Genomic DNA, 24,286 nt, shown 5'->3' on the forward strand with positions numbered 1-24,286 from the left:
CGGATGGAGCCTACACATCGTTGGAATTTCCGACCAAAAGCTCATATCAAACTTTTCTTGACGGAATTTACGATCCTGTGTACGTGGCATAATTCAAATTTTGGTCTTTCTTCAGTGTAGTTTTGTTCAGTGTCTGGGTTTGAGTATCCTCAAGGGACAGGTTTCTTCCTTACCGTTCCTTTAAGGTTACATTCTTCATTGCCCTGATGTTAGACATGTATCTAAATTAGTAGCTCTATCTTGTAGAGAGTCTTTTCTTGTTTTCCACAAGGAAAAGTTTGTTTTGAGATCAAAAACTTCATTTTTGCCTAAGGTGGTTTCCTTCTTACACCTAAATGAGGTCATTGTCCTCCTTTCCCATTGTCCTGCTCCAAAACTTGACAAGGAAGTTGTCTTACATTACCTAAATATGGCCAGGGCTGTCAGGAGCTACCTAAAAGCTTCAGCCTCTATTGACAAGGCTGAGTCCCTCTTGGGCCCTCGTAGAGGACACACTACCTCCTATACTACCATTGCCAGGTGGATCAGACAACTCATTTTACTCTTTCACATCAGAACTCATTTCAGCCCAGTGTCTCTTGGGCTTTTCAGCATCAAGCATCTGTATTCCTGATTTGCAAGCCCACTTTTACATCCTCTGTTTTTCAAGTTCTACTAGGTGGACGATCAGGCCTTTAAGTTTTTATCCCAACATTAATTTAGGTTCCTTAAATCTTTGTTATTCTTGTGGGCCTGTTGGCAGTTCTACGTTGCTGTGTTAATACCCTCCTCTCAATTTTATTGGTTGGGTACATCCCATGGTAATGTATATGAATACCTGTCCTATACTGTATGATTAGGATTTTGACTTGATTCTGTATTTTGTAGTACAGTACAGGACACAGGTCACTGCCTTCTGTGTCTGACTCACTCCTTATTGCTTGCGAAATAATTGGAGCCTCATGGAGGTAGAAGCAAATAAGCCATGGTCTATGAATACCAGTCTTGTGTCCAGGGATGGACTGGCCATTGGGACTACAGGGAGTTTCCCGGTGGGCCGATGGCTCAGTGGGCCGGCTTCAGTGACAGCAGACCTCCGCCCCCCTCCGCTCCTCTGTCTCTCCCTTCCTGCAGCGCTCATCTCCTCTTCCTCCCCACAGCGCTCACCTGGGGGGAACAGAGAAGCAGGTGGAGGACCAGAGGAGCAGGGACGACGACAGAGTAGCATGGGGAAGGGGACAGACAGCTGACTTAATAGCTCTGGCCTGGGAGTTTCTCACTTCTGCCTAATCTTGTCCCATAAGGGGGGGGGGGGGCACCGAACCGATTCTTTTCCCCGGGTGATATAATGTCTAGCTTCCCCACTGGTACCGCCTATAAAAGTACCAGTATCAGCCGTTCTACTCTAATAAAATAGAACAGCTAGTGGCTAGTGAAGGGGGAGAGGGGGCTTGGGTGGCTGGGGGGGGGGGGTGCGGAAGTTGTCCGGCCGCCATGGGAGAGACCTGTCAAAGTGGGCCAGTCTGGATGAAGTCCAGGGCCAAATTTTGGTCCCAGTCCAGCCCTGCTTGTGTCCCATACTGCCCTCCACGATGAGGAATTTACAGTCTTGTGTCCCATACTGCCCTCCACGATAAGGAATTTACAGTCTTGTGTCCCATACTGCCCTCCACGATAAGGAATTTACAGTCTTGTGTCCCATACTGTACTCCACGATGTCAAAATTCCTATTAAGATAAAATTACCTTAAAGGAATCTTTTATCTTTATGTGTTGAAACCCCCCCAGCAAACTGTTCTAAATTTTATTTGCAAAGATAAAACACACATTTCTGAAATCAGAGAGCATGAAGGGTAATATACTGTATAGTATCCTTAATTTTGTATTTGTTGTAATATTGCTACATATTTTTAGAAAAAAATTTATTTTCAATATAACACCATTGTTTTATAAATGTATATGAACGCAATATGTAAAATACTCTACAAATTGTTTTTTTTTTACCAAACCTTAAAAAGAAGAAATGATTTCAGCTTAATATATACTGTAAATACATCTGGACATAAAATTGTGTGCACATGTGAAGCAGCTAAAAATGAAAGATATGTAAAACTGTTAGTGATTAAATCAATTAATAAACTTTGTACGGCAGACAAATGTGCAGGCAAGATGCAACTTCCCCCCGGGGTAAAGATTTTCCAGAGCTCAGCAAAACACTCCATAAATTTGTAAGCTTGGAAGAGTTGGGCTAAGGTATATGTAGATGGAAAGCATTAATAGGAATAGCGGGGAGGATGGTCCTGTTACTGGGAACATAATCAGCACAGATTTACTGAATATAAAAAGGAACAGTCGTTGGACAAGCAAACTGTATCCTTATTGCAGTGAAGAAAGCTATGGTGTCTATTTATCTATTAATGCTTTTAAAAGGCTTTTATGCCATGCATATGTATTGCTGATTCTATGCTGGGCATTGTGGTGAATGCCTCAGTAAGAAATTTAGCAAACTAGGGTTACAGTCACGTTATCTTCACCCAGAGAAGGGTACAAAATGTTGCATTGGTGGTAACAAAGCACTTGTGCATGATGACATTGTAGGTACAATGGGATTGGGATCTCATACACAAATGACAGAGCCTTAGATGCATGCATGGAAAAAGGTGGCACCAGTATCAGAAAAGAATGGGAGGAAATATGACAGGCAGCTTTGTTAGAAAATGTTTTGTGGTTAGTGCATTGACAGGCATCATTCTTTATAGATGATGTGGTTTTTGAAGGTTAATTGCGTGCTTCAGTTCTGCTTTAGTAAGAAACTGATAAACAGGGATGCACACATTCAATAAAGTAAACATTTTCAGATGTTGAACAAGCCATAAACATGCCATTATCAGTAAGATAATTATCACTATATTACACCAAGAAATGAAAATACCTCCTCCAAAATGTATTCAGAAAAAGTTATCACAGTAATCAAAACTGTGATCTATGAGGCACAAATTTATGAAGAGTTAAGGAACTTACGAGAAAGCAAATGCAACCAGAGCACCACTAACTACGATGAAATCAAGAATGTTCCACAAGTCTCGGAAGTAGGCTCCCTGATGGAGAATGAGACCCAGATCCACCATCTAGGGAGAAAAGATTGAGGTTGAAATCCAAGCAAACAATCTCATCAATAGCATTTTTGATCAACATTTTTGTTCTGATTATTCTATCATTTCTACGGGCCTGCCTTAAAGCCTCCTCTCATCTGGAGCTGAAGCCAAACAATAAGTGTCCATCTAATACTGTATGTTCAAACCACTATAACTGGCTCCACAACATGGTTTCTCCACTATGGCATTCTTGGATAAGCAAGCTTCTCACTTTGCCATGAAGGGAAAGCTGGGCTAGTATTTGCTGGTCTAGAAAAATGTCTAATTCCGCGTACACACAATCGGGAATTCCGACAAGAAAGCTTTTGGACGGAAATTCCGACCATGTATGCTCCATTGGACTTTTGCTGTCGGAATGGACTGTTTTCATCGGACAAACCAATCGTGTGTGGGACCCATCGGTTTGTTTTCCATCGATGAAAAAAAATAGAACATGTTTTAAATTTTTCCTATGGATAAAAAAAACGAAAAAAACGATCATCTGTGTGGAAGTCCATCGGTCAAAAATCCACGCATGCTCAGAATAAAGTCGACGCATGCTTGGAAGCATTGAACTTCATTTTTCTCAGCACGTCGTAGTGTTTTACGTCACCGCGTTTTGGCACGGTCGGATTTTTAAATGATGGCGTGTAGGCAAGACTGATGAAAGTAAGCTTCATCGGATATCCGACGAAAAAATCCATCGGATTAGATTCCATCAGATATCCGATCGTGTGTACGAGGCTTTACTGTCTAAGAAGGGAATCCCCCTCCCTTTCTAGAGATTGTCTCTCACTTCCAAGTCATAACATGGCTGTAATTGGGTTCACATAAATGTCTCTCTATTATGAAATGCACAGTTGGCTTATATTCGTGGTTCTACCCACCTTAAGCCTCGTACACACGACCGAGAAACTCGACGGGCGAAACACTTCGTTTTGCTCGTCGAGTTGCTTGTTAGGCTGTCGAGGATCTCGGCGAGCCAAATTTCTCCATTCCCGTCAAGGAAAAAGAAGACATGCTCTCTTTTTGGCTCGACGGGATCCTCGACAGTTTCCTCGTCGAAAAGTGTACACACGACCGGTTTCCTCTTTTTTTGCTGGTTTTTGCCGAGAAACTCGGTCGTGTGTACGAGGCCTTACTGTGAGAAATAAACCCCTTGGCCCGGATTCACAAACAGAGGCGCATATTTATGCCGCCGTAGCGTATCTACTTTACGCTACGCCGACGCAGCGCAGAGAGGCAAGCACTGGATTCACAAAGCCAGTGCTGCCAAATCTGCACTGGGTTTCCTAGGCGTAAGCCGGCGTATGTGGAAGTGGGCGTGAGCCATGCAAATGAGGCGTGACCCCATGCAAATGATGGGCTGAGTCTCAGACAGATACATATAATGAACGGCGCATGCGCCGTCCCGTGGACGCATCCCAGTGCGCATGCTCAGAATCACGTCGGATCTACTCCCTAAGATACGACAGATCACTGCCTACGGCGTGAACGTAACCTACGCCCAGCCATATTCACGTCCAACGTAAACAACGCAAAATATGACGGCTTGAGTTCCCTGGTGCAGACCTTTGCATGGATGGGGCATAACTTTACGCCGGGCCTATGACTTTACGCGCACTGCGTCGGACGGACGTACGTTCGTGAATCGGCGTATCTCCCTCATTTGCATATGTGAATAGAAAATCAATGGGAGTGCCAAATACGTCCAGCGTAAATATGCGCCCCGGCGTAGACAAGTTACGTCGGTCGGATGAAGCCTATTTTCAGGCGTATCTAGTTTTGTGGGCACGGCGCACAGATATGATGGCGCATATTTGCACTTACGCAGCGTATCTCGAGATACGTCGGCGCAAGTGCTTTGTGAATCCGGGCCCTTGTGTTTTTACAAATTTGATAAACATTGGGGCATTAAAGTGCCACTATATGTATTTTTGTAGAGGACATTAATTTTATCAGTGCTACCACATTCTCTTACTATGACCTAACTGTACAGGCTAGCAATCACTAATTCATAGAAACCATGGTTTATATAGGTTGCAGTTATGTGAACTTGCTTTATTTTTAGGTGCATTTATATCACCAAAATAATGGTCCTACATCTCTAATATCCTAGCTGCAATCCACATTCCTCATCCTGCACACAAAATGGTGGACCCCTGCAAATAAGATCCTTGCAATCTGCTGCTGTTCATCTTAATCTTACCTTAATAATCATTTCAAAGGTGAAGACACCAGTGAACACATAGTCAAAATAACGCAGAACCTGTAGACAGAGAAAATATAAGATGTTTTAATTAAACATGTACCAAATGTATTTCCTTCCCAATAAACTTCCTGACACCCTGGACATTACAGAGAACAACTTCATGCACACTCACATTTTATTTAGTTTTTTTTCAAAGCTTAATTGAACAAGCTGAAGTTGGAAGCTGATTGGCTACCATGCACATTTGCACCATATTTTGCACTCTGGTCTTAGTAAATCAACCCCGTAGGAGGCAGGAGAGAATAGGCTAAAGTGCACACTTCCTAAATGAGGTCTGCAGCTTCTACTAGTGCTGTTACCAGTCTGTTATACTTAGAGTGGCCTAAAACTGCCAAAACACAACACTCCTGACAAGTTATTACAAAGCAGAGAAGAAGTCGCTTCTAAGTGCAGTAATAAAACACTTTACAAGGAAGGGTTTGAAGAAGGAGCAACTGGGCATGCTCTGAAACATGCCCCGCCCACTTTGACGTCACTTCCAGTTGCCTGGATTCCATGCTGGTCCTGACAGCACGGCCCTCCATCTTGGATGAGAGAGACAGTGTTTCCCACCGCTGGTCGACTGTAACTTCCACCTGCAGCTGTCTTTACTCCCAGGAGGCATCCCGGTGGACGTTATGGATTCATTAACATTAAAAGCCTGTTTTTCACTTCCATCTTGTAAGTGTTTTCAACCCTTCCTTGTCATTAAAGTGTTTTATTACTGCACTTAGAAACGCCTTCTTCTCTGCTTTGTTTTTCCTATAGAGCAGGTATGTCCAAAGTCGGGCCCGCCGGCCAACTGCGGCCCTTGTTCCGGTTTAATACGGCCCCCCGACCCCTGGAATCTCAGGATCTCTCAATGCCGATGAAGCAGGACTGCGCGACCCCAGTTTGTGTTCTTGCGATCTCTGGGAACTGCATATGCTCAGTTGACGTTCTTGCGACCTCTCGGATGTCACAGGATTTGGTGCATTCCCTCTCCCTGTGCTGTGTCTTCACCACACACAGCCACAAAGGCGAGAGAATTGTTGTTGGGCAGTGTATTAGTGTATAGGATGAACACACTTAGACCAAAACCACTGGCACTGTGCTCACATGATCCCTTCTCCTTCTGGTCAATTTCTAAAATGGCTACTGTAAATAAGAGAAGGAAAGTTGACAGTGAGGGCTGCCGCTTCTAGGGCAGGTGGAAAGTGAAATATTTCTTCACTGAAATACGGAATCACTGTGCTTTTCTGATATGCCAAGAGACTGTGGCTGTTTATAAGGAATTTAACCTCCTGGGCGGTGTTCCCGAGTCTGACTCGGGGTGAGATTTTTGGGCTAGGATCGGTAACCCCGAGTCAGACTCGGGCTCGCCTCGCTGGATGTACAGGGAGTGTTTACTTACCTTGTCCCTGGATCCAGCGATGCCTCCGCGCTGTGTGAGCGAGCGGGACCTCGCTTGATTCACACAGCGTCCTCCTGTGCCGCCGATCTGCGTTCCCTGCGACGTTACGACGCACGGGGACAGAGAATGGCGCCAAATTTAAAAAAGTAAACAAACACTATACATACAGTATACTGTAATCTTATAGATTACAGTACTGTATGTAAAAAAAACACACCCCCTTGTCCCTAGTGGTCTGCCCAGTGCCCTGCATGTCATTTTATATAATAAAAACCTTTTTTTCTCCCTGCAAACTGTAGATTGTCCATAGCAACCAAAAGTGTCCCTTTATGTCAAAAATAGTTTTAGATCAGCTAGAAAACAGCGATAATAAATTATAATCACTTGCAGAATTGTGCGATAGCGATTTGTGGGGAAATTTGTCATAAAAAAAAAAAAATAATGACAACGACAATTCTGCAACTGAGCAAATTTCAGTGATTTTGATTTGATTACATTATTGAATAATTTTTATTATAATTATATTATTATTTGTTATAATTATTTATAGTTATTTATTATATTATAATTTATAATTTTGTTTTTAAAAAAATGTCATACCCGGGATGCCTATTAGAATCTTGTTTGGTCAGATTTAAGTGAGTTATTTCTAAAAATTACAGGCCTACAATATAAAACGCCAAATTTCCTTGCAAATAATGGTACCGCTTTCAGCATGTTTTTTCTGAAAGAATCATACCGCCAGGGAGTTTAATGTCAAGAGACACTACCAGTCGAGACATGGCACATACGACAAGCTAACAGGGCACGATCGCAGTGAAAAATGTCAGGCAAAATGGTCGGCCCTCACGAATGTTCACTTCTTCAAATCTGGCCCTCTTTGAAAAAAGTTTGGACACCCCTGAGAGTGTGCTTCCCTCTTCTGAAGAGCTGCTGTGGTGCATTAACCACATTTCAAGAGCCAGTCACGTACTGTTTGCTAAAGTCTCCTTATCCAGAGTGCCCTATTCTCCACACTTGTCCCGACAAGTTATTTACTCCTCCCAAATGATTTACAGTTCAATATTTACTTCATGGGGATTTTCTAAAAAGTGGGCTGTTTCTACTGGCAACTTCTACCTTTACAAAACACTGACTGAACATATTGAAGATGCTCCAGTGTTTAGTAATTTCAATGCTAAACATTCAGAAGCCCTTCCTAAATGCTTATTTTTGATAGCAGGCCCTGCTTTGCACTCTGTAATAGATGTAGTGTTGGCCTCTCAGACCATAGGGAAGTGGTTAAGGATCCAGTTACAGTCCTTACTGGCCATTTATTTGTAGAGCTACAGTAGAGCCGTCAGAGCTACATTAGAGCCTTCTGGGCTACATTATAGCCTTTGGTCCTTTATTACTGTGTTAGTGGCATAGCATATAATATCTATCCTATTGCATTTCTGCCAACATACACAGATCTCTATCGTTAAATATAGGTCTGCGGAACAGCAATGTAAAAAAATGCTTGTTGTGCATGTACTTTGATGGTGATTTTTTGGTGCTTCAGTGGATATCAAGGATGCATACCTGCATATCCCCATCTTTCCAGCACTTCAATGTTGTCAACATTTTTCTGTGGGAAGTCAACACTAGCAGTCTGTAGCCCTACCATTTGGTCCCACCTAGGTTGTTGCTCCACTGCTGGCCTTGCTACGATCCCAGGGTATTCCCATTGTGGGATACCATGACAACCTTCTGTTGAGAGAACAATTAGCTCAAACTTTGGCTGTCATTGTAATGTGGAAGTCCAAACCTTTAAAAGGTTTATTTGTTTTCTGAACTTTCAGAAATTGTTGCTTGAAACCAAGAAAACACGTGGAATATCTGAGTCTAGTTCTAAACAGTGCTCAAGCCCGAGTTCTTCTTCTCGTACTCTAAATTCCAAGAGCCATCCCACTTTGTGATTCTGCATGAGGCCCCGTACACACGTCCGAGGAACTTGACGGGCAAAACACATCGTTTTGCTCGTCGAGTTCCTTGTGAAGCCGCCGAGGATCTCGGCGAGCTGAAATTTCCCATTGAACAACGAGGAAATAAAGAACATGTTCTCTATTTCCTCGCCGAGATCCTCGTCGGCTTCCTTGGCCAAAAGTGTACACACGGCCGGGTTTCTCGGCAGAATTCAGCTCCGATCGAGTTTTTCGCTGAATTCTGCCGAGAAACTCGGTCGTGTGTACGGGGCCTTAGAGTTCTGGACTTGATGGTAGCCTCCTTTGAGGCAGTCTCCTTTTTTCAGTTCTACTCCAATCTGCTATAACAAAGTAGTCAGTGTGAGACAGTAAAATGCAAATCCAGAGAGATCCATACACATGACAACGAGAACCAGGTTGTCTCTGGCCTGGTGACATAGGAATCGAGCTCTGGAATTGGGAAAAGTCCTCTCTCCCACTATCTTGAAGGATCATCTCCATGAATGGGGCTGGGACAGAGTCCTAGACAACTTTTCAGTGCATGGGACTTGGTCATCAGGGGAATCTTGTCTCCCGATAAACGTTCTGGAGTTCTGAGCAATGCGGTTGTCATTGCCATGCTGAACATTATGACTAGAGGGTCACCTGATCAGGATCTGGTAGGACAATGCAGTGGTGTAAATCAATCATTAGAGAGGAACCAGAAGTGCCATTGTGTCAAGAGAGGTAGAATGGATTGTAGCTTGGCAGAACTCCCTGTTCCATCCTTGTCTGTTATTAATATTCCAGGCCTTGACAATTGGCAAGCAGACTACCTCAGCCAGTAGCACCTGGACCCAGGAAAATGATCAATTAATCCCAAAGTGTTTCAGTACCTGTGTCACAAGAGGTGAAAGATGAATGTAGACATTGTGACTTGTAGGCTTGCCTTCAGATGTATATATCCTCTGCAGAACCAATTAATGCTCTAGTGACTCCATGGAATGAGTACAACCTAATCTATACGTTTCCTTCCCTGAAACTCCTTGCAGGATTGAGATGGAAAATCCTCATAGATCTGAACTGGTCCAGGTGGATGTGGTACTCTGACCTTGTCAAGCTTCTGCCAGACACCTGGTGGGGTCCTCCAAATGGGCTTTTAAACATCAAGCAACTGTTTCCCAGATTTGCAAAACTGCCACATTGGTTTTCTGTTCTTGTTTTCCAAGTTTTACCAGGTAGATGCTCAGGCCTCTTCTGATGCCAGTTTTGGGAAATTGGGTGTAAGGTCTGTCACGCAGCACTTTGAACTGCACGCTACCCTAAGTTTTATTCTGTTTGTTTGGGGGCTGGTTATGGTTAGTGTTTTGTTTGCTGTGTAGCCAACCCCTCAGTTGAACTGCTTTCGGACATCCTAAGTGTCTTAGACACTTAAAGAAAAACATTTAAACTTGAAGTTCATCAAGGGACACAAGTCCTACCCCTCTGTGTTTGTGATTGTATTGTTTTTCTACAAAACCGAACCATGCTGGGAGTGGAAGGGGTTACACCTTGCTTTCCACTGTCTAAGCCAGGGGTCTCCAAACTTTTCAAACATAGGACCAGTTATTGTTCTTCAGACTTTAGGAAGGCTGAATTGTGGCCAACGGGGGGCAGAAAATGTCCCGGGCCCAGCATCAGTAAGAATAAATATGACCTCAGGGTTAGTGGTCAGTATGCGGAGGAGTAGGACCCTTATCAGTAGGAGGAATAGTATCCTATCATTGGTATCAGTAGAAGAAATAGTGCCTCCTTGTTGGTGTCAGTGGGAGGAATAGTGCCTCATATCAGTTGGAGGAATAGTGGCCCAAGGGCCAGATAAAGGCTAGCAAAGGGCCACATCTGGCCCTCGGGCCGCAGTTTGGAGACCCCTGGTCTAAGCCATTGGTGCTCAACCTGTGGCCCTCCAGCTGTTGTGGAACTACATCATGCCTCTGCTTTTGGGAATCATTATTTTAACTGTGAGCAGCTTGCAATGCCTCATGGGGCTTGTAGTTACGCAAGAGCTGGAGGGCCATAGGTTGAGCACCTATGGTCTAAGCCCTCCAGTAGGCAACAGTATAACCCAGTTGTCTTAGTTTAACTGAATCCTGGCTGCCATAACAAACTTCAAGAGACAGATTTTACTGTAGTAATAGGGACTTATGTTATTAAAGAGAATCTGATGATAAAATAATGTGGTTAATCTAGGAGTAATTTTTCTTAAGGGAGAAGAGGTTCATCAGCATAGAACACCAGCAAAAGGACTCTTGGAGTGGGGTAGGGTTATAAGACGGATGCCCAAGGGGCATGTCCACAAAAGCTTGCCAGTGTCCAAAGGTCCAGTGCCCACCTGAAGTTACTAGTCTATGAATACTCAGCCTGTGTCCTGTATTGTTCAATTAAGATAAATCCTGTTTTTCACTGTAGCAATGGGGTCACATTAAATTATTAAAGATGCAGGCTTATTAAACAACAACGTCGGGTTCCTATGTCATGCATTACTCAGATATTTCGTGGAACATTTTCATATGTAATTGGAATTAGTATTAATAGATCTGTAACACTGCAGCAACGTGTAACTTAGGTATACAGGTCCTTTAGGTTTGTGCAAGCATGCATAAATATAGAAATACATATAGTTATATATAACCACTATTAAGTGCTATTTATATCCACCACTCTCAGCTTCTTTTATCCCACTGGGGCCAATGTTCCCATTATTTCAGTCAGCCTGCACTCTCCTCCCTCCATCTCTTCCTCTCTCCCTTCCCCACTGGACCATCCAATGCGCACAGAGAGAGAGAGAGAGAGAGAACTGCTAAGTAAGCAGGGCTGCAGGAGGGCGGATATGATTAACGGGCTGTCAGGCCAGTGTGCCTCACACTGGGTGCCCAGCACAGCTTCATCCTCCTGTGCTGATTAACTCTTCTTGTGCAAAACAGTGCATGCATACAGGTGCACCTTGCACAGATTTTAGGCTCATACTCACAAAGCTCTCTTTCACACATTGAGGGCTATCTGTGTGTGTTTTTATTTACGTATATAAAAGGAGGAAAATGGTGGAAAAATCAAAGAACAAAAAGATTGGTGTTGGGGAACTGAACATGGGACAAAGGTGGACAGACAGCATTAACGAAGAAGTTAGTGAATCAGTAAATAAAACTGCAAAAACTGAATTACGGTAAATAACAAAGGCGGCCACCAACAAGAATGCATTTGCCATAAGGCACTTGTGCACCAATAAAGGGCAAAGGGGTAGGGGGGAGGTAGCTTCTTCTTTTTTTTTTAAGGAAGGGGGGGGGGGGGGATTGGACTATTGCAATACCGGTAAGTGGGTGAAATCAAATGTAAGAATGCAAATATAAAACAAAAATAAATGTTATTAATACAACATCAACAAGACACATAATAAAATATACAATTAAAATAGTGACAGTCATACACATCGCCAGTATAATGATCCCCAAAGGGGGAAAAATCACAGTGGAATTGAGGGTCACGACAATCATCTCGTTCCCGTGAACAAGTCCGTGTTGAGACGAAACGTCGGGAGGCGGCGCTTTGACGTCACCGCGTTGCACATGTGAGGACCCGGAAGTCTCGGGCACACGCTCCACTACATAGGCCAGCCGGCTGTTTTATGCTTTTATTACTACAGATTGATGTAAGTGCACAATCTCTTTTTTATTGAATAAACCAACTTACAGTGTTACACTATGAGCTCGCTTTGATTTCTTTCATACTTTGGAGCTCTGCATCGGGCTGCTAATTGGGAGAGGTTCTCATTGCTGTGGTGCTGACTAGAGCGGATGGATGCTTGAACCCGTTCCTGCCGAGGAGAGTGAAAGCTTGGTCTATATTGCTGTTTTATATTGTCCTTCTGGTAAGAGTCAGTGTTACCCGTGGGTGGTGGTCTGTGATCAATCACCGTGCTGTGGATTTGTCTAGCACACTTGGGACTCATTGCTCCTTCACTATTTTGGACTGTTTTTTTCTTTTCCTGTGTTCTATTTACATGCTGTTTAATGGACTGTTTTTGATGCACTTTTTTTTCATAGATTTAATTTATGCCAAAGAAGTGTATTCATTACCAATCACACTGATCTTTCAATTACAGGGATCAGTTTATGCGTTTTAGGTGTTTTTCACCCCCCCCCCCCTTTTCTGCTGAAGGGGTATGGTTCATGTCACACAGGTGTTCACACTTACTATTTACTTTTCAAAGGTACATTGTGCATACATTGAGTATATAGACCAAACGGCCAAACATTGCCAACATAATGGTAAAACAATAACATAACCCCCAGACCAAGGGGGATGTAGCTTCATGGAAACTTTAGAAATGAGTGGCATGTTTGTTCAACCCCCTAGAGAAAGATTGCCTCAGTACATAAGTTTGCGACTTACATGGTTTCTAATGGCCTCAGGATTCACGGGGTCCTCTGCTGCAAGGGCTATGCTGCTCATGGCGATGACCAGCAAGATACACATTTCAAAGTATCGAAGAGTTACAATGTAATGACACAGTCGACGTAAACTGCAATAAAGAGAATATACAGGTAAGATCTGAACAGAAGACTCCACCTGGCAGAAAGGAGTGACTTTTCTAAATCCCCTTTCAGAGAAGTGATGACTATCTTGCAGTTGCTACTCATCACTAGGCACTGACAACGTTCCACCAACAAATGACAGGATGTACGTTTATCCATCATTAGACGAGGGCATGCAGCTGAAGAAGCAGAAGACAAGAACGTCTGGCACAATAACAGGTTGACAGATTCAGGGGCAGAAACTGGTATGACAGCACAGCATATCTTTACTTAATATGGCCCAGATTCTCGTATCTGGGCGTAAAACTGCGGCGGCGTAACGTATGTCATTTACGTTACGCCGCCGCAAGTTTTACAGGCAAGTGCTTTACTCACAAAGAACTTGCCTGTAAAGTTGCTGCGGCGTAGCGTAAATTCCCACGGCGCATGCCCGCCTAATTCAAATGAGCCGGGTAGGGGGCGTGGATCATTTAAATTAGGCGCGTTCCCGCGCCGAACGTACTGCGCATGCGCCGTCCCTAAAATTTCCCGACGTGCATTGCGCTAAATGACGTCGCAAGGATGTCATTGGTTTCGATGTGAACGTAAATGGCGTCCAGCCCCATTAATGGACGACTTACGCAAACAACGTAAATGTTTACATTTCGACGTGGGAACAACGGCCATACTTAACATTGGTTGCCCCTCATATAGCAGGGGCAACTTTACGCGTCGCAAATCTAACGTAAACGTCGTAACTTCACTGCGTCGACCGCGCGTACGTTCGGGAATTCGTGTATTTTGCTAATTTGCATACACGACGGGGAAAACGACGGAGGCGACACCTAGCGGCGAAAAAAGAGCCTTACGCCTGTCGGATCTAATGGATATCTATGCGTTCTAAGAATCAGTCGCATAGATACGACGGCCCAGAATAGGACTTACGACAACGTACATTGCGTTGCGTCGTCGTAAGCCCTTTCAGAATTTGGGCCTATATGTGTATAGATAGGTATCACCTGAGATTGTATGACTGATGCAATCCCACTTAACCCTATCTTGACCTTAAGAAGCATCAGTTTAAAGTCAGTGTGTGGAGTTGGACATACACGTAACAAACATCATCTAATCTTTATCCTATTGTATTCCATTGTCTGAGCCCTGTGATTTTGACTTGATAGGATACCCATGGCCTAGGAAGTTTGACAGACCATAGGTGAAACTCTGAGAAATTAACATGAACTCATGATTAGTTTAATCTTTTTTGGCTGATAGCCTTTTCCACTGTGACTGTGCATCCATATGTAACATTGTTTGCAATGTTTGGTGAGCTGCTACTAATTACCAACAAGACCTTGTTTTGTTCTCTACATAGGGGTGATTGACATATCTATAAGGCTCCATTCACACCTTGGCGACAAAACGCCCGACGCTCGATACGCTGGAGGGGCGAATTTCCATTGCTGTCTATGAGATGGTTCACATCTCACGCTGAACGCCGAAACGCTGTATGCCTGCCGCCTGAAAACAAGTCCCGGACCCTTTTTTTCAGGCGGCATTGGTGTTCGGCCATAGACAGCAATGTTTAATTCTTTGTAAAAAAAAAAAAAAAAAGTAAACGAAATCGCGGCAAAATACGCCAAAGATGATGAAGGCATGAAAGGAGAGCCATGGTAAAGGGTCATTTGTAAACTCACGGATTTGTAGTTGATAAAATAAACATGGAGCTGTACGGTGGCATTGGCTTTGGACCCTTCCCAGCATCCTCGTCCTCCTCTTCTTCTTCTTTCTTCTCATCCTCCTTTAGAGGTAGTGGGGAGACTGCCACTGTTTTATTAACTAAAATAAGAGTTAAAGGAACACAGACAGACAGTGAAGTAGACACTTAGTACTGAACATGGAAAGAAACAACGAACAAAAAAGGACAAAAAAAGGTTACTAATTTCTGGTATGTATATACTATCAGTCTGATCAAAAAAAAAAAACAATAATTGGCAAATATAACACAAGAAAATGGATCTGATGGCTGAAGACATTATATGATGCTCATATCTTTATTGGCTAATACCTTGAAACCTTGCAATGTTTCTGGTACAGTTGACCATAGGACATAAATATATTATATACACTGAGCAAAATAATAAACGCAACACTTTTGTGTTTGCCCCTATTTATCATGAGCTGAAAGATCTATGGCCCGGATTCATGTAGAGCGGCGCATCTTTGTGCCGGCGTAGCGCATCTCACATGCGCTACGCCGACGTAACTCTGAGAGGCAAGAGCAGTATTCACAAAGCACTCGTTCCCTACGTTGTGCCAGCGTAACGTAAATTGGCCGGCGTAAGCCCGCCTAATTCAAAGTAGGAAGGTAGTGGGCGTGATACATTTAAATTAACCGTGACCCCATGCAAATGAAGGGCCGAACAAACGGCGCATGCTCAGAATCACGTTGAATTTACTCCCTAAGATACGTCGGCTCAATGCTTTCAACGTGAACGTAACCTACGCCCAGCCCCATTCACGTACGACTTACGTAAACGACGTAAAATACGACGCTGTTCCCGCGCCCATACCTTAACATGACTTACCCCTGCTTTATGAGGGGTAACTTTACGACGGACGTACACCTTACGTAAACGACGTAGCTTACTGCGACGGGCGCAAGTACGTTCGTGAATCGGCGTATCTAGCTCATTTACATATTCGACGCGTAAATCAATGGAAGCGCCCCTAGCGGCCAGCGTAAATATGCACCCAAGATACGACGGCATAAGGAGACTTACGTCGGTCGGATCAAGCAGAAATTCAGGCGTATCTGGTTTCCTGAATACGGCGCATAGATACGACGGCGCATACTACAACTTACGCGGCGTATCAACAGATAAGTCGGCGTAAGTTGTCTGTGAATCCGGCCCTATGATGCAATTCATCTTCTAGGCTGACCTTCGTTGTTTTATGAAAATAATCAGGTCTGGGGAGATTTTTCCTGCACCGTACCAGTTTGTCATTGATTCTGTTTCCCATAATGCCTCGTACACACGGCCGGACTTTCCGAGGAAAAAAAGTCAGACTGGCTTTTTTCTCAGAAAGTCTGGCCGTGTGTAGCCTCCTTTGGACTTTTTTTCTCGGAAGTCCGATGAACCTTAGATAGAGAACCTGTTCTCTTTTTGTCCATCGGACTTCCGACGGGGTCACGGCAGACTTTCGCACGGTCAAAAGTCCGACCGTGTGTACGAGGCACAAGAGTTACTTTTTTGTATCGTCATGTATGCTGCAGCTACTGACATTATTCTGAATTCATGATTTCCTTTACCCTCAGCCCATAATGTCATATTGGCCATCTGATTGCAACAGAGCAAAAAAAAAGTCCTTGCTTCGGAGGAAGAAGACAGCAAGAGAAAGGACCGTGTGTGTCTTTAAAGGGAAATATATGATGTTTCTGTAAACACTATTTTAAGAAACATACTTAGGACCAAAGAATTAATAATGCAATAAAATAATACATACAATTCTATATGAAATGTTTCTTATTTACTTTGGGGCAGATCCACAGACAGAGTACTCCGGCGTATCTACTGATACGCCGGCGTACTTTCAAATTTCCCGCATCGTATCGTTGTTTTGAATCCTCAAAACAAGATACGACGGCTTCTGGGTTAGATCCTACAGGTGTACGTCTTAGTACGCCTTCGGATATAAGATGCAATTCTTCGGCGTCCGCTGGGTGGCGTTCACGTCGTTTTCCACGTCGGTATGCAAATTAGCTATTTGCGACGATCCACGAATGTACGAGCGGCCGGCGCATTTTTTTACGTTGTCTGTAGTCGGCTTTTTCCGGCGTAAAGTTAAAGCTGCTATTTCGTTGCGTATAGTTAGATATGCCATGTTAAGTATGGCCGTCGTTCCCGCGTTGAAATTTGAATTTTTTTTTTTTTTTCGTAAGTCGTCCGTGAATCGGAATGTGCGTAAGTCACGTCTAAGTTTAAAAAATGACGTCCTTGCGACGTCATTTCGTGCAATGCACGGCGGGAAATTTAGAAACGGAGCATGCGCAGTTCATTCGGCGCGGGGACGCGCTTTATTTAAATGAAACACGCCCCCTAATCGCCGTTTTGAATTCCGCCGCCAGAAATACACTACGCTGCCGTAACTTACGGCTTGAATTCTTCCAGGATTCGAACCAGCCAAAAGTAAGTTACAGCGGCGTAGCGTATCTCTGATACGCTGCGCCGATCTAATTCTATGTGAATCTGCCCCTTCCAGTCAGGTGAAGTTCTAGGCTTCTTTTGTGTTTCAATCATTTTTCATTGTTTTGAAAAAGCACAAAGAAGAACAAGCATACAAGGACAAATTGTTCTGAACAAGGCACCATACAACAACATGAGAGTTCTAGGCTAATTTTGACATGTCTAGAAGGCGTAAACCTGTGTAAGTTCACCTTTCAGAGTTTTCTGTAAAGGTGAACTTACCCTTTAATTTGTAAAAAAAACACTGCAATGCCTTTTCTGCAATAATAAACACTTACCTTCCTGCTCGCAGGCTTCTATTAAATGTACACTGAGCTGCGCATGCGCAATATAGCATTCCTGACACATTCTGACTGTGCCCGAATGACTGACTCCCATGGGCGGGATGAAGTCATTCCCCCACTGGCCAATCAAGAGGCAGAAAAGTCGGCACCTGTGAGTAGCCGGTAAGATGACATTGGCTGGCAAGGCATGTAATGGCCACATCGCTGGAAGGTGGAGGTGAGTCTTTTTGAGGATTTATTTCTATTTTAACAAAGCAGTCTGTTTTTTCAAAACCCATCATAACATAATTTTACTATGTGTTTCATGCCAGTAAATTGGTTATATTCCAAATTCCTTCAACAGACTAAGCTGTGTTTAGAAAAAACATTTGCCAGATAGGGTTGCTTAAAAAGTATTAGCTGGAGTTCAACTTTAATTTGTTAGTCTGTAATGTAAAGTCCATCTATATCTACTGGTTCATCTCAGGCCGCGTACACACGATCATTCCATCCGATGAGAATGGTCCGACGGACCGTTTTCATCGGTTCACCGCTGAAGTAGACTGATGGTCTGATGTGCGTACACACCATCGTTTCCAAAACCGATCGGGTCAGAACACGGTGACGTAAAACACACGATGTGCTGAAAAAAACTAAGTTCAATGCTTCCAAGCATGCGTCGACTTGATTCTGAGCATGCGCGGGTTTTGAACCAATGCTTTTGCGTACTAACCATCGTTTTGGACCCATCGGTCAGCCGTCCATCGGTTCGATTTTAAAGCAAGTTCTCTTTTTTTTGGCTGAAGGACAACAGACAGATGGGCCGTACACACGGGCGGTTTGGACCGATGAAACTGAACTTCAGTCCGTTTTTATCGGTTTGGACCGATCGTGTGTACGCGGCCTAACACTACCCTTTCCAGCCAGTGCTGTTGTCAAATGTGTCTATTTTGCTCTTCCATAGATAGAGGAGCCACCCTAAAGCCTCGTACACACGATCAAATTTTCCGACGGGATGTTGGCAGAAAATCCGACAGTTTGTATGCTCCATCGGACAATTGTTGTTGGACAAATGTTGGATGGCATGCTTTAACCTACTTGGCGCCTGCGCTATCGCCGAATGACAGCAACAGCACGGACCCCAAATGCCGGGAGGACATCAAATGGACATCGTTCCCGAAGCGGAAGGAGGCACATCTGCCTCCTCTGTGCCGCCAGTAAAATCCCTGCCAGTACACCATGCTAGTGCCACCTGCAAATGCCCACAGTGCCCACCAGTGCCACCTATCAATGCCCACAAGTTCCACCTATCAATGCCCACCAGTGCCATCTATCAATGCCTCATCAGTGCCACCTAGCAATGCTGCCTATCAGTGCCCATTACTGCCACCCATCAGTGCCCATCACTGCCACCCATCAGTGCCTATCACTGCCAGCTATCAGTGACACCTTTTAGTGCTACTTCTCAGTGCCCACCAGTGCCACCTATCAATGCCCTTCAGTGCCACCTCTCAGTGCCCACCAGTGCCGCCTATCAGTGCCCACCAGTGCCGCCTTATCAGTGCCCATCAGTGCAGCCCATCGTTGCCTATCAGTGCTCATCAGTGCAGCCTCACCAGCCTACATCAATGAAGGAGAAAAATTACCCGTTTGCAAAAGTTTATAACAAAATATAAAAAAATATATATATATTTTTTTAAATCTGTATTTTATATTTTTTTTAACACAAAATAAGGTGATCAAATACCACCAAAAGAAAGCTCTATTTGTGGGGAAAAAATTATAAAAAAATTATTTGGGTAGAGTATTGTATGACCGCGCAATTGTCATTCAAAGTGCGTCAGCGCTGAAAGCTGAAAATTGGCCTGGGTAGGAGGGGGGTTTAAGTGCCCAGTTAGCAAGTGGCTAAAATTTGTTGTCGGATTTTACTATTCAATATTTTTTTTTTGCCGCCAACCATCAAAGCTGTAGTACAGGCATCCACCCAACTTTTGAGATGGGAACGAGGGACACCAATTAGCAAAAGTATGTAGGCATAGGACACACACCCCGCCACACCCCTTTAAAGGAGAATTATACAAAAAAAGAAGAAGATTAGTTAAACCCATGAGTTTTTTTTTTTTTTTTTTTACCACTATTACTTTATATTGGCTTTTGAAATTTACAAATGCAGTAATTTAGAAGTTGAATGAAAGGTTTGGCACTGAGAAACACTTTTTAAAAGATAAATAGTGCATTTTATACACAACTAAACAGATCGGACGAAACTGAGGGATAAATGAGGAGAAAAGAGGGACAGAGGGACTTTGTTTCAAATCAGGGACAGTCCCTTGTAATCAAGGACATTTGGGAGCTATGGACATAGGTAGTACTGCTACCAAACACGACCCATTTAAGTGAATGCATACTGTAGTTGTGTAGGCTTTTCAGGCTCAAAGTCGGCAGACAGGACTTGACATATCCCAACTACCCTCTGAAAAACATTCCACCGTAGATACAGTACAGTTATTATACAGTATAATGCATAAATGTCCACAGCATGGCCACAGGTTCAATGTATATTATAGTATATTACGAACTTTAAATGCAAGGTCGCAAGACAGAAAGATTGAAAAGTAATCAGTTGATGATCCGGATCTCAGGTAAGTCCAATGCCCTTAATTGGTTTTATGTGGCAGTTGGTGACACTTATCTTTAAAATCAGAACTAAATTATTTATAATTGTTGGAACCAAAAGCAATGCATTATTAACAGACCTAAAGTAATGAATAAAAAACACAAAATAAGATAGTATCAGTCAAATACATTACCTTGTGTAACAGAATTCTCTACTGGTGCGGGGAAAGGTGGTGTAATATCCACTGTGGTCTGCTCAAGAGTTTTAGTCACTTTGGAGGCATCAGTGGGGTTACTAAGTGTCTGGGCGGGATCTGGCGCGGTGGGGGGAGGGCCAGAATTAGTGGGCAGTGGCGTCCGTCTTGGAGCAGAATTGACAGTGGGAACACTGTTGTTATTGGCGCAGTTGGTGTGGTTGCCCATTTTGGCTGGGCTGTGGTTGATGCCTACTCCTCCCCCCATGGGGGGTTCATTGGTCACCAGCTTGTTGTTGCGGATGTTGTCCATGTTTTCTGGCTGCTGACTTTGGTTCTCCTGGCGAGATCGATCCTGAATGGGTCTTGTGGTGGAAAGACTTGGGCCAGAGCTAGGAGCTGGAGCATTAGGATCCCTGTAAGTCCAAAAAAGCACCATTAATAGTAAGTAAAATAAGACAAAGGATTGTAAAAATAATGAGGTTGAATACCAAGACAGAGCCCTTATAAAATTTTATTTTTTTATATTTATAATCAAATCGCACCTTCTTGGTGGTAAATAACATTTTGTTTAGGAGGAAATGGCTCTAGGGGTTCACTCTAATGCCTCGTACACACAGCCGGACCTTCCGAGAAAAAAGTCTGATGGGCTTTTTTTCTCGGAAAGTCCGGCCGTGAGTAGCCTCCATCGGACTTTTTTTGACGGAAGTCCGACGGACCTCAGATAGAGGACCTATTCTCTTTCTTTTCATCGGACTTCCGACACACACTCACTGGCAGGAGGCTCCACTAAAAATGTATTTTCGATTTTGAGTGTTTCAGTTGAGTGGAGTTGTGACAGAAGTCACTATGGGTGGGGGGTTTATGCAACTCAGCTTACCTTGGAGAGCTCTGGAATCTTAGTGTCCAGCTTCCCCAGACCCTCTTATGTGTAAATCACCCTGTGTCTCTAATAGGGGCACATGGTGAATGAGAACCCCACTATGATCTGTGCTAGTCAGACTCAATGTTGTATATATGTATATATTGTGTGTTGTCTCATGCTGTTGTGGACTCTTTGCTGTGATCCTTTGGGGTGTGGTTGTATTCCATTTTTTGTGTCTGCCTGCCTTGGAAGAAACTTATATTATTGGATGGATGTCCATGTGGAGGGGGGGGATTTCTCCAACAGCCCCCTGCTGATAAGCTTGAATACACCTGACCTGTGTGTCTATTGTCATTGGACAGTTTAACCCGCCCTGTTCCCAAGGGTGGGGGGGGAAAGAGTCTCTGAGTTATTTATCTGTTGTGTCCATGTGTGATAATAAATCAGTTTGTTGTTTGACACTCTACACTATGATGCGGCTGGTGACTGGGTTGGCTAAAGAGTCTTGGATAGTGCTGGTTCTGGACAGAGGAAGCATTGACGGTAGACATAGTCCGGTTTGAGGACAAGGGTTTGTCACAGGAGTAATAATCAGTTGATAGGTCTTCTACTTTCTTAATGGAGAGAACATACACAAGATTTGTGACACTGTGACCAATGAAAGTGAGAGCCACTATTGTTACCAGCCTATGTACTCCATATAGTCTCATAAAGAGGCCACAGGGAACTGAAATGCTGTCATGTCATCTAAAGAAATGTTCATAAGAATATGTAAAGAAATTATTTAGACTAGTGTAATGAGTTTGCTAAACGAAAAAGCTGAGCCAAGTCTCTCCCAGCTATGACAGGAGTAAGAATGAAGTTCTTCCCACCAGGATCTGATAGTAGTTACAATTAGTCAAACTAACTATTAACTCACTCTATAATGAGTGATTCCATTACTTACTTCCGTCTCCGATGTCTTCTTTCCCTGTCGTCTCTCTTCACATCATTCTCATAGGTGGATTGCGCTGCGTGGCGATGCCGCCTTCTCCTTTCTCCATCAGGCCCTTCACTTTCCCCTCCACCGCTGACTTCCCTTGTTCTTCCACCCTCCCTTGGATGACGAGGCCTCCTTTCTCCTCCTCCGCCACCTCCCCTACTACCACCCCCACCCCCACCCCCACCCACATATTCTTGTTCTTCCCCCGTTCTGCGATGCACCCTGTGTCTGCGGTGATCGTTTTCCCCACGTGGCAAAGGGGAACCACTCCTACTCTCTTTGCTTCCTCCACCTCTGTGTCTCCTGGGTGGATCCTGGGGTGGTCGTACACCTCCATCCACTTCCCCTGTCCTGTCTTGAAGACCCATGTCCTGCCCATCACGAGAAATTTCTTGTTCTTTGCTCCGAGGCCGACGGCCAGGTTCCTGGCCCATGTCATATGCTCGACTTGCACGCTCTTGAAACCGTGCTTGCTTGCGTAGATAGTCTTCTGCCCGCTGGTGAGAAAGACGCTGTTCCAAAGGTGTCTTGCTTTCTCCTGGCCGACTTTTGTTGGTGTTGTTGTTACGGTTTTCTTGCGGATCTACGACCAGTGGCCGGTCAAGATGTGTTTTAACGTCTGGACGCATGAAAGACATCTTCCAACGCTCTTCAGGATCCATCTCACTATATAGGGCCTCCCGACTGTTCATCAAATTCTGCCGACGCATTTCATTTGTACGCTGCTCCCAGACAGACATCGCCGTCTTCTGGTTCTTCTGCTGCTCTTTCCTACATGAGAGTGAAATGCACATTTTGTTTAACAGACTCTTCTAAGTAATACATTCATAAACACATGCTCATGCATTTACCAAATATGTTTATTCTACTTACCGTTAGTTTTCACTATACCTATAAAAAATGTTACGCTTAATGCTACCCAAATAAGTATGGAGGTTGCCATTGATTACATCCTTTTAGAATGCTGGTTGCCTGGTTGTATTGAGTCATTGACACATAATAAGCATGCAGCCAGCAAAGTCAGAGGCAAGTTTGAACACCTGACCTGCATACTTCTTTAAGGACAGTGACTCAGGAAGTAATGAATAGTTATGCAACTATCATTAACAAATGTTGAGTCAAAGTGATTGTAAAGCTATGTTTTTTTTTATTTTAAATAACATATCATACTTACCTCCACTGTGCAGTTCGTTTTGCACAGAGTGACCCTGATCCTCGTCTTCTAGGGTCCCCCGGCGGCTCTTGCGGCTCCTCCCCACATCTTATAACCCCCGTAGGAGAAGCAGTCTCGCGAGGGGTTACTTTGCGGGGTGCACTCCCAAGTCCATCATTTGCGTCCATAGACGCAGAATGTAGGACTCGGTCCCGCCCCCCGACACACGCGTCATTGGATTTGATTGACAGCAGCGGGAGCCAATATCTGCGCTGCTATCAATCTATCCAATCAAGAGACGAAAAAACCCAGAGCAAAGAGGAAGAGCCCGTCACCGCCGAGGGAATTACAGGACTCAGGTGAGTAAAACAGGGGGGCTAGGGGGCCGGTCACTGTTAGAACCTTTTTTCACCTTAATGCATAGGATGCATCAAAGTGGGGTTCCATCCTGAAAAAAAACTTTGCAGAAATCAACAGCATTATGCATCAGGAAAAACATTTGGAATTTTTATTTTATTTTTACTCAACCCTTCAGCACTGTTGCTATGTGGTCCTTTGTATTCTACCACTTCCTCTCCGTGGTGCCCAACGTCATTTCCCTCGGCACCCGTGCTCGCTGGTGCTCCTGGAAAAAGTGTGTCCTCATTTCCCCGGAGTCAGTGGGCAGCGCTGAGGGTTTCATTGCCATCACAAAGGGGCGGGCACTTCCGACGCCGACGCCCGTTGTGATGGCAA

General features: G+C 44.0%; 1 protein-coding gene across 7 annotated transcripts in view; it reads right to left on the reverse strand.

Annotated features, from left to right (window-relative positions):
- CACNA1A (calcium voltage-gated channel subunit alpha1 A) overlaps positions 1–24,286 on the reverse strand; it is a 301,437-nt gene that overhangs the window by 157,710 nt on the left and 119,441 nt on the right. For all 7 annotated transcript variants that reach the window (XM_040346583.1, XM_040346582.1, XM_040346580.1 and 4 more), the window contains 6 exons: positions 22,363–23,169; positions 20,552–20,967; positions 14,929–15,070; positions 13,110–13,239; positions 5,322–5,381; positions 3,000–3,106 (listed from right to left, as the gene is read on the reverse strand). In XM_040346583.1, the coding sequence (XP_040202517.1) occupies positions 3,000–3,106; positions 5,322–5,381; positions 13,110–13,239; positions 14,929–15,070; positions 20,552–20,967; positions 22,363–23,169 (1,662 nt within the window). The remainder of the gene's footprint in view (positions 1–2,999; positions 3,107–5,321; positions 5,382–13,109; positions 13,240–14,928; positions 15,071–20,551; positions 20,968–22,362; positions 23,170–24,286) is intronic.

Source organism: Rana temporaria, chromosome 3 (genome assembly GCF_905171775.1).
Source record: "Rana temporaria chromosome 3, aRanTem1.1, whole genome shotgun sequence".
In the NCBI taxonomy this organism is placed as follows: Eukaryota; Metazoa; Chordata; class Amphibia; order Anura; family Ranidae; genus Rana; species Rana temporaria.